The sequence below is a fragment of the Ciconia boyciana genome, chromosome 4 (genome assembly GCF_034638445.1).
Source record: "Ciconia boyciana chromosome 4, ASM3463844v1, whole genome shotgun sequence".
Lineage (NCBI taxonomy): Eukaryota > Metazoa > Chordata > Aves > Ciconiiformes > Ciconiidae > Ciconia > Ciconia boyciana.
The window spans coordinates 83,492,201-83,508,684 of record NC_132937.1 but is presented as its reverse complement, the minus strand read 5'-3'; the positions used below and the strand labels follow the sequence as shown (position 1 = coordinate 83,508,684).

The 16,484-nt window shown below is 37.7% G+C and overlaps 1 protein-coding gene across 1 annotated transcript in view; it reads left to right on the top strand.

The window, feature by feature from the left end:
• Positions 1-14,183, top strand: part of SRFBP1 (serum response factor binding protein 1) — an 84,631-nt gene extending 70,448 nt beyond the window's left edge. Inside the window, exons 5-8 of the mRNA XM_072860433.1 lie at positions 8,498-8,579; positions 9,523-10,261; positions 10,685-10,722; positions 11,596-14,183. Coding sequence (XP_072716534.1) covers positions 8,498-8,579; positions 9,523-10,261; positions 10,685-10,722; positions 11,596-11,783 — 1,047 coding nt within the window. The 3' untranslated portion in view covers positions 11,784-14,183. The remainder of the gene's footprint in view (positions 1-8,497; positions 8,580-9,522; positions 10,262-10,684; positions 10,723-11,595) is intronic.
• The last annotated feature ends 2,301 nt before the right edge of the window (positions 14,184-16,484 follow it).

The following is a 16,484-nucleotide window of genomic DNA, read 5'->3' as shown; positions in this document are numbered from 1 at the left end:
TAACGAATAAGTATAAGTAATCAATTTTTAAAATGTTGTTTTCCCAAACAGTGATTGTTTCAGATTTCATTTTGAGATTGGCCAGCTTAAGTCCCTGTTCAGAATTAATAAACAACTGCCTATTTTGAGTATCCAGACCCTCATTCTAGATAGCCAGTTACGAGCAAACGATCTGTCAACTTCAGTTTTCTGCAAAAGTCAGTTGTGGTTTCAGATCTGATATATAGTGGTTGTCAAACTAACTTATATATGACCTTTCCTCCAAATTTCATTATGTTCTCTGAATAAGTATGTGAATTTTATGGCAAAGGCCTTTCTCTTTGTATTGTTCACAGCTACTCCCTGTTATACGAGATGCATTTTGTTTCTATTCCCCTTGAAGTACATTTTTTTGCTTCAGGGTTTCTATTTCATCATATTTTGCTTTCCAGTTTACTTTTTCAATATGATTGTCTTTTGCCTGATTTGGGTTGGGGAGGGGGGTTGGTTGGTTTTTTTGTGGGGTTTGTTTTCTGTTTTTACTGGCATCTATTTTACTGTGCTGTGTGCCAAATTTTTTTATTCAGTTTGGCAAGACGCGTGTATTTTATAGTAGTGTAGTGCCGCAACTGTTCAATGTCAAAATATGTGAAATGCATATATTTTATACACAATGCATTTATTTTATACAGAAAGCAAAACCACGTAGCCGTTATACTGTTATGTTTTTATGTGTTTGGTTTTGCATTGCTATAAGTCAGAACTGTACATATTTTATACTGGTTAATGGTACTGGATGTACAATTCAAATTATGTAATATTTTCACATTAGATATTTCTTAATAATTTATTTAGAATCTAATATGAAGTTTTCCACTGGGAATTTGTCCGCATCATAGACACATTTGTCCATAGCATAAAGTAACGTTCAGCGTGCTTCTAGGTTTTCTCAAAGGCCAGCAGAGGTTTCAGTGTTGGTAGTCACAATGAGTTAGTTGGCACTGTGCTCACTTTGTCCTCTTTCATAAATTTAAGAAGTTAACACTTTTTTCTTAAAAAATGTGTGCATTGTTTGTGTGGGATGCCAAACAAGAGAGGATTATAGACACATATTCTTACTAGCCCTGGAAGAAGTGAAGAAGAATTAGCAGCATTTGAGTTTTCCCATGATCTTGTTGTTTCAGCTTACACCTAGAGTTGACCCTGTTCTCCATGAGGAGGTAATTAAGAATCCATGCCTGCTTTATTCAGGATTTTTTTTGCTCAGACTGTTCTTTATTGAAACAATCATAGGACTTATTTTATGCATAAAGAGAAGACGGAAGGAATTAGTAGAAGATTAAGTACATAATTTGTACTTGGGCAGGTCTGGGGTTTATGCCAAGCTCTGCTGTAGATCACTGTGGTAGTTTGGGATGAAACACTCCATTTCTCTTTGACCATTTCCCAATCTGAAAAATAAGCATTTACCTCACACTTGTATGGTTGGCTAAATTAGTTGTGAGAGGTTAATCCAGAGAAACTCTATTGACTGTCTTATACTCTAATTATATATGGTCTTCTAACATGTAAAGTGCTAGGCTTCTTAAAGGGCCTTTAAACTTTTTCAAATGCTTGGATAGTAGGTATTTTTTATCATGCAGCAAAGAACACCAAGAAATCTATTTTTGTTCGAATTTATGGCCTATTTTGAAATTCTTACTTTAAAAGGAGACAATGATAGAAACAAGTTTATACTTCATACTCCTTTTTCATAAAAGAGAAGCCAAACTGGATGTAGGAGTGAAGGTAAATCCAAGTGAACAAATTATGGGGAAAAGAATAGCTTTGGTCCAGACATAAAAAAGAAATTAGGGCAATGCAAGCACCTTGATAGTATTTAGAAGAATCTCATGCTTCTCCGTGATGCTGGATTCAAGAGTCTGCAGAAGTCAGTGATGAGTTGACAGTCAGTGCTACTGCCGTCAATGCAAGGTCAGCTAGATTCTCCAGACCTTTACTTTCTATTGTGTGCAGTTCTGCAGATGAGCAAAAAGATTGTCCAGAGTACCCAATGTTGCAATGGGTCATCTTCTTGGAAGCATAATGCTTGCAAGATAAATAAAGTAAACATACAAATATTTTTGTGGTTGAATTACCATGATAACAGAAAACAATGTAAACCAATATAAACTGTGGCAAGAGTTGAATAATAAACAAGAAGCCAAGGGGAACTTCAGGTTTACTTGTGTATCTTGATGTTTTGTAAGAAATTGTTCAGTTTTTCTTTTATTATTCTATTACAAGACATTATTGTGCTGAGGTTTTTTGCAAAGGCTTTAGATGTTTACATACACTTTAGCTTCAATTGGAAATTTTTCATCAGTCTATGTGAAAAACTGCATGTAGTCCAATAAAAAAAGATCTGTTGAAACTTGCATGATTTCCTGAGATCCATACAGAAGTAATAGCCATAAGAACTTCTGACCTGTCTTACTATTAAGCTTGTATAGTTACTTCTTCATAACACCTGTACCATAATTTTGATGTTACATGGAAGACTGGGAAAGCTTGAGTAAGAACTGAGTAAAAGTTGATTATAAATCTGACAGATTTTGGCTATCCATTTCCAGTGCAGAGTCTGAAGCATTTAGTGCTGACGTTTCTCTCCTTTGAATACTATGGGATTGCTCTCTGTTATTTCTGTATTTGGGAGAACTGCTCTCTTTTAAACTCTTGCCAAATCCAACAGAGACCTGTTTACTGCATTCCCTACTTGATCCATTCTCCTATTATCAAGGTGAGTGTATTGGGTTTGCATGGCAGGGTTTGGGGGGGGGGGGGAGGAGGCAGGGAGGGGGGCTAAAAGAGTGGCTTCTGTGAGAAGCTGCTAGAAGCTTCCCCTATGTCCAATAGAGCCAATGCCAGCCAGCTCCAAGATGGACCCGCTGCTGGCCAAGGCTGAGGCAGTCGGCGACGGTGGTAGTGCCTCTGGGATAACATATTTAAGAAGGGGAAAAAAACTGTACAACTGCAGCCAGGGAGGAGAGTTGAGAGTATGTGAGAGAAACAACTCTGCAGACACCAAGGTCAGTGAAGAAGGAGGGGGAGGAGGTGCTCCAGGTGCCGGACCAGAGATGCCCCTGCAGTCCGTGGTGAAGACCATGGTGAGGCAGGCTGTCCCCTTACAGCCCATGGAGGTCCATGGTGGAGCAGATATCCACCTGCAGCCCATGGAGGACCCATACCAGAGGAGGCTGATTTGCCCAGAGGAGGCTGTGACCCCGTGGGAAGCCCATGCTGGAGCAGGCTCCTGGCAGGACCTGTGGACCTGAGGAGAGAGGAGGCCACACTGTAGCAGGTTTGCTGGCAGGACTTGTGACCCTGTGGGGGACCCACACTGGAGCAATCTGTTCCTGAAGGACTGCATCCCGTGGAAAGGACCCACGTTGGAGCAGTTCTTGAAGAACTGCAGCCTGTGGGAAGGACTCCACATTGGAGAAGTTCATGGAGGACTGTCTCCCATGGGGGCGCCCCATGCTGGAGCAGGGGAAGAATGTATAGCGACAGTGTGCCCCTGTCCAGTTGAGGAGGAGGAGTGATAGAATGGCTTTGGTGAGCACCTGGTGTCCAGCCAGTCAATGCACCACAGTCAACAAACAATCTCTTGCTGTCAGAAGCTGAGAGACAACAATGCTGCCACAAGTGATACCAATAACCGATTGCCTCTCATACCAAAATCGTCACCATGTCTGATGGCCACAAATCACATACTGTGTATCTTAGAGCCATAAAGGAAGAGGGAGAACTAGCAGCATTTCACAGTCAGAAAGTAACTTTTCTCAAGGGTCTTATTCCAAAGCAGTGTGAGGTCATGGGATGGTCTTGGGTGGCAGCCGTGATCTGGCACCTTCAGCCACCCTGTGACTCCATATTAACCACATCTGCTATTATGAAGGACAGCTGTAACTAGTTAGAGCTCTGGGAAGAATGTGTGGATTAACAGGTTTTCTGGGTTTGGTGGGTTGTTTTTTTCAGTAGAGAGACAGCTCTTCTGCTAAGCTTCTAAAAAGGGTATTACAATGACATCTTGTTTTGGCCCAAATTGGGGATTTTATTTTTTTTTATGCTTACCCTGGTTAGCATTATCTCTGCCTTTTTTTTTGCTTAAAATCAGGCTGTTGTTACACTTGACATGAAACTAACTGGAAGTGCAGTTTAGAAACTTGAGTATGACATGCTTCAAGGTTACTTTGTGTTGTGGCTTTTGCCATGTACAGCATACTTGTCAGTGGGGTTTCTGACTGTCTCCATTTGAACGTTATTATTTTAAATAACTGAGAGATTATCTAAAGTGACAGATGCAGAGCCACCAAGCATTACCAGTTTGGTAGCACTGTCCTTTGACCCTGTTTAAATTCTGGTAGTAGTCTTTGTAGTAGTATACTCTTCTAGTAGCAGTCTTGTTTCTGGTGAGACCTGTAACAAGGCAATCTCCTTTTGTACAAAAGTTAATTGAAGAATAAAAGTATGACCTCTTTCTTTCCTATTATTTATTATAATTATAGCAGAGAGGGTATGAACAAAGGTAGACTTGAACAGGAAGAGTAATCAGAATGAAGTGATGGTCAGAAGTCTCCCATTTCATGTTCTCAAGTTAATCCCAGTTTTCTGTCCCTTAATTCTTCCTGTAGCTCTACTGTCTCAAGCATGCTAACAAGGTATCCCTTTCAACTCCTGCAATCCCATCTGCCCCAAGGCCCTGAGACACTCAGTTTCTCGTTCTGACTTTACCACCTGTGTTGTATGAAGCAGGTGCTACCCACACAACTTCTGCCTTTTTTTACCCAGTGCTGACAGCTGTCAGAGCCATTCCATACTTCTTTTGACCCCTATTCCAGCACATCTCAAAACTTGCATTGTGAATCTGTTTTTATCTTAGCAAGTTTGTAATATCCATTCTCTTCCCAATCATTGCACAAAGTGTCTCCCTTAATGTGGGGCATGCATGTGTTTTTGCACATGTGTAAGTTATACAACTGCTGCTTTATTATGCTATAACTAACAAGTTATGTTTTGAAGTTTGTGCATCTGTATGTGCATCTACCATTCAGGATGAAGAATGCTTGCTTACATAGTTTGGGTTTCTTTTCATTTTAAGAGATTTGAAAATATAGAAATCAGTGCAGTTAATTCAGTTAAATGTCCATATGGAGTTTAATGAAACATGTCAGTGATGATAGATAGACGTCTTTAATACTATATAAAGAAATAATGCATCACTTACCAAGATAAAAAGTTCGAGGAGACTCTGACTTTCAGGTGGTTCTGTATGTAGCTTACAACTTCTCAATGAAAAGTGTGACTATACACTGCTCAGTTGCTTTGTTTGCTTTGCAGCGCCTCAGTTGCACACTGAATGAGGGAGAGTGTTCCTATGGAAAGTACTAGGACATTCTTGCATGAAAAAATGAATCGTGCAAAATAATACACAAAGTAGCAGCAACATGTGAGAATAAATGTGTACCATTCCACTGCCTGCGTAATTAAACATACTGGGGGCAGGAGGAGGGGGAAAGGGTGTTCTTGCTGTAAATACAGTTGACGTTTTTCTGTTAAATTTTTTCTGCCAAGGTTTTATATACTGGAAAATACTTGAGGAAAAATAAATTGAGCATTGGATTTGCCAAAAAAACAGAAGAATAGGAAATTTTGAAGAATGTGAATGTTATATTGTATGTTTGTTGGCTACTGTCTATCAGCATGAGTAGTGTTTGTGAAGTATTTTGCTATAAGGAAAAAATGTGGTTATTCCATATGCATTGGCATGTATATGCTTAAACCCTTTCTATAAATATTTGAATTAAAGGACACCAGATGTTGCACAGAAGCTGCTGCTGCTTTCTGAACTTCATGGTATATTCTTTCAAAACCCACAGGAAGTAGCTGAGGGAAAAAGTGTATTAATTAAGTTCAGAAATAGATTTTCCAGCTATAGAAAAATCTCCAAAGAAAATAGCGTTTGATGTTCAGAAATGTGAGCTTGCTGTCCCAGGAATCTGGTGGCAGCATGCAGCACTGTCACATGGGGATCAAAATTCAGATTTCAAGTTCTCAGAGTTAGGCTAGCCTGAAAGTAAGCCAATCTGTGGCCCTTGGAAATGGACCCATCTTTTGACCTGTCTCCTCTGGCCAGTGTTCATAGTTCTGTAGACAGTCTACAGAGAAAGCATTTTTCCAGTTTTTCTTGACCTGAAGAAATAACATTGTAATAGCAGAGACTTGAGAAGAAAGGAAAGTACTAGAATCCCCAGATGCTCTGCACTTCAAACATGAAACATGAACAGACATACCCAGAGAGTATTTTGTAAGCTCTAGAACTACAGCAAAAGAAATAAAAATGGGATTTGCTTTGCACTGGTTGAGGAACAAGATTTATGTTTTGCAAACCAATTAAATGTTTCTGCATTTAGAAGTACTGGCTCAGCTGTAGCTGTAGTGTCATCTTCTGCTCTGTTTCCTTCAGACCAAAGTACTGAAAGTGACTCTCCTGCACTAGTAGTTGGCATGAAGTGTCCATCTATCTTTATGCAATGAATACATAACTGTTTATACTAAGTGGCATAATTCTGCTGGAAGAAAATGTACATACAAACAAGTAAGATTCCCCACTAAGCACTCTTATGTCAAGCAAATCGGTTACTTTAAACATGCATTGCTCATGTATTAGGTAGTGTTTGTGTCATGGTTTGACCCCAGCCAGCAGCTGCTCACTCACCCCACCCCTGCATGATGGGGATAGCATCAGAAGAGCAAAAGTGAGAAAAACTCATGGCTTGAGATAAAGAGTTCAATAAGTGAAGCAAAGCTGTGTGTACAAACAAAAGAAAAAAAAGAATTTATTCACTACTTCCCATTGGTGGGCGGATGTTTAGCCACATCCCGGAAAGCAGGGCTTCATTTCATGTAACAGTTACTTGGGAAGACAAATGCCATAACCACAAACATTCTCCACCCCCCCCACCCCCCCCCCTTCCTTTTCCTTTCCTTGAGCATTTATTGCTGAACACAACTTGATATGGAATGGAATATCCTTTTGGTCAATTTTGATCAGCTGTCCCAGGTGTGTTTCCTTCCCAAGCTCTTGCCAATCCCCTGCCTGCTTGTTGGGAGGGCTGAATGAGAAACAGAGAAGGCCTTGATGCTGTGCAAGCACTGTTCAACAATAGCTAAAACATTGGTGTTTTACCAACTCTAAAATGTTTTAGTCACAAATCCAAAGCACAGCACCATCTTGGCTCCTTAAGAAAGTTAACTCCATCCCAGGGCAGACCCAGTACAATCTCCACCCTATATTCCCTACCATTAACATACCTGTGATTTGGGCTCCATCTGTTGCCGTGGTCGCTCAGGACAGGAGTGGCAGCATGTTGTGTTGAGTTGTTGGGCACCAAAACCAGCTCAGGTTGGGTCATCAGGCACTTGCACAGTTCTTTATGAGACTCATCATCTGTTGGTTCAGGTGGCTTCTGCTGTAGTAATTCCTGTAGCATATAGGTCAAATCACAGGTAGCAACAATTTAAACATATATCCATTACAGTACCACTAGGAGGAAGGGAGGAAAGTGTGTCTTTTCTCCTCTCTCCCAAAGAATTCTACTGCAGGCTTTAAGAAATCTTCCTGCTAAATTTGTGTTTTACAAGCCTCTTACACCCCCTTTCCCGCCCTTAAAAAAAAAGAAGACAAAGCTGTCTTTGGAAAAGTCTTAGATGCCTCTCATTTTGTTCTTCAAGCAGAGTGATGACAAGAACCTGAAAAAGAGATAGCTTTTACAATGTGTTGTGACTGCGACTTCTAATATATAAAAGAGGAAGTCAGATATGGAAGCAATTCCTACTTTTCTCCTTTTTATTCAAATTAAAGCATGAAGATCATTTTTGTTCTTTGAATCAGTCTACAAAGTTTCAGTATTCTACCACATCAAATTCAAGGTTGTTTGTCTTTAAGATCAGGTTAGACCTTGCCTCTCATCCACATTTGATATATATTCCTTCAATACCTGCTATGTCATTTTGCCTGCTTTTATGGCATCCATACTGCACTTCTTGTAAGCTGCTGTATTCCTTCATGCAGAGTGCCTTCTACCAATATGATGTTCTTTATTCAGGGGGTTCATGAATTTGCTTTGCGTGTGTAAGAAACAGTGAATGTAAAATCAGCATGTTGGCTCTGAAAGATGTGTCTGGTATGCTTTTAAAATAAAAATCATGTTATCCCTATTCAGTAACTGAGAAATAGCAGATTTACATGTCTGTTACATTTCTGTCAATGCTTGGGCAGTCAGATTTTTCCTCATTTTGAATGACAGTAATACAGGAAAAATCAGAAATATTCAAATGTTATAGTGTCATAAGCTTTTCCTCTTGTTCAGTTAATAGTCCAGAATCACATTAGTATGCATTGTAGCATAACTGATATAGATGTATGTAAGTATTCACTGTTCTATTGACTTCATGCCTTTGAATTTATTTTATATAGCCAAATTGTACTGCAACTGAGCGAGCCATTGCAAGACTTGCAACACATCCCATCTTGAAACCCAGATTTGTTCAACTTAAAGGTATGAAATACTATATTAACTTGTTTATGACTTCAGTAGCTTACTGGTGTGTTACCTTGTTCCTGTATATTCCTGACTTGAACAACCATTATAAAAAGAAAAGTAAAAAACCAAAAGCTCCTGTAATTACCTTAACTAGCTGCAGTGAACCAAGTGTCATAAGCTTGTAGTCATTTATATTGGTTGAAATAGGCTTATACGTGACAGTATGCTGTATGACATTTAAGATGCAGGGTGTAGGACAAACAGAGCTCATAATGGGAACTCTAAAAATTGAATGGATATAATGGAGTATCTCTAAATTAAATAGGACTGAACTGTCAATGAGCACAATAACATGCAGATACAAAGGTAGAAGGAGCATTACAACTGGGTTTCCAAAGGCAGCTAAAAGGTTTTGCAAATTACTTCCTTAAACTTCGCTGGAAACTGTCCCCAGAATCCTTAGGGAATCTTTCCTGGATCTTTAGGTTATCTCCTGTTCTCTTTAAACTCAGATTTTCCAACTAAAATTGGAAAGGGTCAAGAACTAGTAATAATGTCCCAAAGTTACTTTGTTAATAACAGAGCATGTCAAATACCTATTTAATTATATCTGATCAATTTACTATTTGATTGCAGTTTTTACACACAAAGTAATGCCTTAAATGAACATGATAATCAGCTGCAGATTGTTTGCTGAAAGGGAAGTTCACAGATAAACCCAAGTTTAACAGTGTATTCAGTTGGTAACAATTTCAAGTTCCTTTCCTTAGCTTTGTTGATGCTGTACTCTATGGTATTTCTTGCCCCATGTGTTCAGTAAATGATTGATAAGGACATTCAAAATACGCTTACTCAATACAACATATTTAACCTGAAAAAATGTTTTATTATATTAAAATAACTTATGTAAACTCAAGTGTAGTTGCAACAAAAGATTTTTCTTCTGCCCCTTGTATAGCTGCTGTAAAAGCTTTTAAGGATGCAAGAAAGAACCCAGCCAAAGCCACTCCTTCGAAAAAGTCAGAAGAACAGCCTAAATCAGCGCAACATTTCAATAGCAATTTGGATGACCAAGCTCTTAAACTAGCTCAAAAACAGCAAGGATGTGAACATAAGACAAAAATTAGTATGAAAGTAGAAACTGACAGGGTGGCTGAAGAACCGTGTGAGAGTGAATCTGAGCAGAAAACTGTGGAAATGGAGAGAGCATATGCTCCAGAAGAATCTTCATTTCAGGCAGTAGAAATGCAAGCAGTCACTCAGAATAAAACAGGAAAGAAACTTGGCCATCAAAAAAGGAAAGAAAATATGAGCATGAACAAATTAAATGCAACAAAAGAAATAATTAATGATAATAGTGACCAGGAACATCCTAATGAAGAGGAGTACTTTGATGATAGTACTGAAGAGAGGTTTTATAACCAGTCATCAGATTCTGACAGTGACAGCAATGATGATTTCTTCATTGGAAAAGTAAAAAGAAAGAAAAAGATAGCAGCAGTTACTGATGTTTCTTCAGCAAAAGAAAAGGATAGACTTCCGAAAAACATAGTGAAGAAAGAAAAGAACACAGCACCTGGGACAGCACAAGATTTGATCATGGAAGAAGGAAAGCCACATGGAAAAGCAAGCAAGCTAGAATCAATGTTCTGCAGTTCTTTGTCTACCTCTAATCAGAAATCTCAAAACAGAAGAAGGTAAACGTTTTCCCCTTGTTATATTCTCCATTCCCTCCCTCCTTCCCAGTAAAGAAATTGTTGTGATTTTTAGTAGCCCTTACCAAACAAGGAGAGTTTCAGCCAATTACAGCTTAGAACATTTTCACATAAACTACTCTGCAGTCTTCTTGTGCTTTCTTGACACTTAGGTATTTTTCATATTCACATTAGCACTAACATATACATAGTATTCCTAATTAGACCTGCATCCACATTAAATCTCTACTGAATACTTCTATTTTTACTTCTTTATTAACAAAGAGGAAACAATATATAAGGGGTTTACACGTTATGCTTGAAAAGTCATTGCACGAGTGTTTTGGTGATTATGATTCTTTATTCACAGGTGTTTGTCATCTTACAAGTTTCTTGAAAAATCCTAAATTCTCTTTTTATTTTTAGAAATACTAAAGACCAGCCTCTCAAAAATGGAAGAACAGGTATGTATTACTTAACCTGGTAAAGTTATAAGAGTAAAAACATCTTGAGATTTTGTTGCTTCTGCGGTCTAATAATGATAGGCTGGTTTTTGTTTCATTTCAATTTTGTGGCACATATTTTAACATTTGTTAAAAATTACATTTTTACATTTTTACATTTGTTAAAATGTAAAAATTACATTTTTACATTTTTACATTTGTTAAAATGTAAAAATTACATTTTTACATTTTTAACATTTGTTAAAAATGTTAAAAATTTTAACATTTGTTAAATGGTCAAATTGTTGAGTTTTCATTTTAATCTGTGGACATTGTTTGCTCTTTCCTATTTTTGAATATTAGAAATACTTAAAGTAGGATTTACACAGGAAAGCACTTTTCCGTCTCTCTTCATGTTGAGCAGTTAGAGTTACCTGTGCACAGGGAAAGGTGTCAGATGATTATGATATTTAACAAGTAGTTTATCTCATTAGTAATTCCTTCAATAGCTCCTTCAATATTTTATTCCATTTTTAGTATATGGTTCCATTTTAGAATTCATTGGATCAAGGATATCATTTCAGTCACATTGAGTTACATTGTGTAATATCTCACTGGTTTATTGTGAAGAAAAAAGTTGAGACTGTGCTGAATATTTGTCTACACAAATTTTGAATGTGGTCAGTAATAATAAATCTTAACTATCTGCAGTCTACCAAGTGACAATTAGTGGGCTGCAAGATGAGGAAATCTTGCTGTGAACATTCAGATGAATGTGTTCCCCATGGCTCATTAAGAAATTCTTGAAAATATCTGCAATCCCAAGGTAGTTTTAGCATATTTTTATGAAGGTTCATTATATAGTTAATGTTTTATTTTGTACTTCTTGCACAGCTCTTCTTAAAAAGGAACCACAGCTCAAGAAGCAACCATTTGCAAAAGCTGCAGGTATTAAATGCGACAGTAAGAAAGCATGTTTGGAGCAGCCTCTTCATCCATCATGGGAAGCAAGCAAGAGACGCCGGGAACAAATGTCTCAAATTACAGCATTCCAAGGGAAGAAGATTAAATTTGATGACTAGACTATATGTAAATTGAGATTTTTGAAAAAAGATTCTTGCAGATTTGCATCCCGTGGTATTTTCTTACGAAGTAACAACTGCTGTTTGAACTTTTTTGTTATACTGTCCTTATCCTTTGCAACCTGTAAAATAGCAACTGCTAGAACTTAACCATCTGTTAATAATGAAGATTGCTTCATTTATTCTATGTGCTGTCTGTTGATTAATGTATGGTCATATGGTGTTGGTTCCTAAGTCTCATTACATAGTGCCACCATTTATGAAATACACCCTAACATGAATGAATGTTTTTTAGGAACATCATTTGTACCCTGTAGGAATAGTACAGATTCTTTGGAGGGGTTTTTTTTGTGTAAAAATGTACTTTAAATTATATGAGGAGCTGGATGTCAAAAGAGAGGGGAAAATACAAAATATTGAGGTGATAATCCTAGGACTATATTATCAACTACATCTCAACTGAGAAAAGTAAGAGATTCTTGAACTTGAACAGACTTCACAAATTCTTGAATGTATCAGGTAGCTGGAAAAGCCGATCAGTACTATGCATGATATAAAAATTTCTGGAAAGCAATAAAGTATTGGCCTGTTAAATTGTGATCTCTGTCCTTTGATTATACTGATGATTTGAAGAACTGACAGAGTGTCTTTAATACTGTTGTCCTGGTGGATATATCTGGGTGCTCCAACATGTCTGTCTTGCACTTTCTGAAAGAATGCTGAAAAAGTGAAAGGTCGTTGTATAGTAAGAGACATTTGACTTTTAAGTGCCATTCTGAGTTTGGGAGTTCAGTTGATTGGGACATGAGGTAAAATATTCATTGTATTTTTCTTCAGGGGCTTTTCCTACTGCTTAATTGGAACAAGTTCTGAACTTTAATTAGTCTTTAACAGTGTTATTTAAATATAGTTATCTTTCATAATCAAATTAATTCAAAAACTGGGTAAATTACTGCAGTGGGTGTAAGATAATACACTGTACAATTCATGTAGCATTTTGTAATGCCTAAGAATAGCCCTGCATCAGACTAAAGGTCCATCTAGCCTAATATCTTCAACAGTAGTCAAAAAGGGTTGGTTTAAGCATAGGGGTAGAGGAAGCACACAGTGATACATCATCCAACTTCCAACTTGTCAAGGTTCCAGTTTTATAGCTCAGGGACATCTTGTGATATTGTAGCTTATTGTGTTTAATAATCCTCAGTGGATTTCTTTTCTGTAGATTTGCCTGCTCTTAAATCCAGGTCAACTTGTGGAATCTGTAACCCCTTAAGATGTAGAAGTCCTTCCTACGTATTACACTCTTATGAAAAACAGTCTTTTTCTATGTCTCAGCAAAGAAGGCCAGCAGCCTCCTGGGCTACATTAGAAAGAGTGTTGCCAGCAGGACGAGGGAGGTGATCCTTGCCCTGTACTCAGCACTAGTGAGGCCACATCTGAAGTGCTGGGTTCAGTTCTGGGCTCCCCAGTACATGAGGGACAAGGACAGACTGGAATGTGTCCAGCAAAGGGTGACCAAGATGATTAAGGGCTTGAAGTATAGGACATATGAGTAGAGACTGAGAGAGCTGGGACTGTTCAGGAGAAGAGAAGGCTAGGGGAGATCTTGTCAACATGTATAAATACAGGGGAAGAGGGGAGGAGTGTAAAGAAAATCTAGGCAGACTCTTCTCAGTGCTGTCGAGTGGCAGGACAAGAGGCAGTGGGCACAAATTGAAATACAAGAAATTCTGCTTAAACAAGAAGAACCTTTTTCACTGTGAGGGTGACAGAGCACTGGCACAGGTGCCCAGAAAGATTGTGGAGTGTCCATCCTTCCAGATGCTCAGAACCTGACTGGACACAGTCCTGGGTAACTGTGTCAAGGTGGCCCTGCTTGGACAGTGGGTTTGAACTAAATGATATCCAGAGGTCTCTTCCCACCTCATCTACTGCTTGTGATGTTGTATACTTAGGACTGAGTCAAGCAATGACTCCCTAACCATCAGCGGCTCCACAGGGGAGTAACTGGATGTGTCTAAAATGTGTAGTCACTGGTAATACCTCAGTGTTTTCCACTTGGGATGACATTAGAGTCAAATGGCAGGAACAAGTTTAGTTTTTTTAGTGTAGTGTTTAGTTTTAGTGTAGTGTGTTGCTGGTATGGCCACCTCTCTCTCCTGCAGACTTTGTATCTTAATATTTATAGCCCAGCAATTTCTGCCCATTCTCCTGTCCTGTGTTAAGTTCCTGAAGGCTAAAAGTTCCAGTTGATCTATTTTGTATTATTATCTAGGCCTGTCTTTGCCCCACTCAGTTAGGCTTTCTTTTCTGCATCCTAAACAAATGTCAGTACACATGGTATTATGTTCCTGAATGGCATTGCCACTCAGAGGAATTAGAAATTCAAATAAACTTCCATTTCCCAGTTTTTTGTTGTTGTTATTTTCATTGTACCATATGGAACAACATTTAAAGCCAGAAGCATCAAAATAAAACATGGAAACATGTTTACTCTGGTTTTGTAGGGAAGGATCATATTTTGTAGAAAAAGCCATGCATTTACATGCTATATACAAACTCTTTTAAGTTTTCCAGATGCAAATGCTAATCCTTAATGCTTTAAATAAATAAGTAAATAAATCCTAGCCGAATGCTACACCAAACAAATGTTTGGTATGTGACTTCTCTGGTTCCAATAAAAAGCAAGAAAAATTTCTCTCGGTAGATGTCATCAGCTGTAATACAGTTTTTCATGGACAGCTTATGTTTCTTTTAACAGATGAGCACCCTATTTTAAGGGTTGATTCACATTAAAGACCAAAAAGTTAAAGATTGCAAATAGTTTGGGAAAGAAAAAAAAAAATACTTTAAGGAGCTTATGTTTTAACGTGCTTTTTTGCATGTGCTTAGAGATCTAGGAGCATTGGTTTATCTTGGCATTTGAGCAAGTTTCTTACTCCATTCTTACAGCTGTAATTTGTGGCCATAGAAGTCTTCCTGAAGGAAGCCTGACTTATCAAAACATCTCTTTCTTCGTCTTCAAAAACACTTCTGAGCTCTTACTTTAAAGAAAACAAGAAAGATAATATATGCTGAACATGAATGAGAGAAGAGAGATCAGGTTGCTGGCATTGCTCCATATTTTAATGGTTTACTACTACTTTTAGCTGGTGCTTTGTGACTCACCTGGATCACAGCCTTAATGCACTAAAACAAGTAGTGATGGTTGAGACTTGATAATATTTTTTATGTGCAACTGGGCAATTTTTTGTGAAGTGATAAACCCAATGAACTTGCCTGGAGGTTGCTGATAAAGTTCAGAACATTTTCTCATTATAACAACATAACATTGTCAGTATATGCATGATTTTAACATAACTTGTATCTGTAATAATACTGTTTAGACAGAGACCACTCACAAAGTACTACCAATTTATAGTGATATGAAAAGTTATTACATTCTATGATGATTAGATTTAAAAAACCTTGAGAACCATGCTTTCCCGTTCAGTACCATCCCATAGAAGAAATGTTCTCAGTTGGGGTACATACTGTCAGATACTAGTAGGGTGCTTCAGGTGCACAATTTTTTCACTTCAGACACGGACAAAACAATCTCGGATTTTTCAGTATCTTTTAAGAGAGTCAATATTAGTTTAAATGTGATTTTTTTAAAAAGAAAGACAGCTGTACTATTGATACCACCAATTTGAAGATTTCCAAACAGGCATAAGTATTTCTCTCATCAGTTTTTATGGACTGATTAGATCAGAAATAGGTCTTGAATGAAAATTCAGTTACAGCAATACTTTCTTAACCAAAAGCATTGCGCTGCTTTCTAATTGTAGACTGGTGATAGATCATTTTGTGATACTAGGCAGGTGATCTAATGTGAAAATGAGATAGTAGAATAGCAGGTAGAATTGGAAGCTAGGAGGTGCTTTATTTTCAATAAATTTCAATATACTCTGCAATAATTGTATACATTTTTGACTGTATTTTTCTATTTGCATGGATTCTGATCCACGCTGAGTTCTGTGCTCTAGGGATAGCACTTGCAGGAATTATCTGTTTGAAGCTCTTAGCTCTAATATGTAGTAGTATAGGAATAATTTTATTAAATAAATTATAGAAACATCATCACAACATTTTTCATATCTGAAATAATTCTACATTGATTCTACGAATTTTAAAAGATATTACATTGTTTTTGTCTCCATTTACTCAAAGACAAGAGTGCCATTAGTTGATATTTAAGTGTTTGACAGCCTCTTACTAGAGTGAACATTCCAAAGTTTTTAACCATGCTCTTCTGTATTAATCCCTCAGTGAAGGGACAAGGGATGCTTCACAATTCAGCCTATTTCATCAGTTTAGCATACAGATTGAAGAGGCAGCAGGACATTGGTTTGTACTCAGAGAATGTAAATAAAGGATAAAATGTTTTTGGAGTAACTGAATGTTAAATGTGTTAGTCAATTTTCTAGTGTATGTGGACTTTCTGCCATGGACTGCTCAAATGTTTTTTCCATGAAAGTGAAGTTTTTGGAGCAGAAATTCTGAAAGTGGTTTCTAAGTTCCTCTTCCTACAGAGACAGCTGATATGGTAAGGAAATCTTCTGTCCAGATGAACCATACCTCATTCTGTTATGCCTTCACATGTTAAGCCTTTGTGTAGCATGAGGTAAGTTATCATGCCTTGCAACTTTTTCTTTCTTG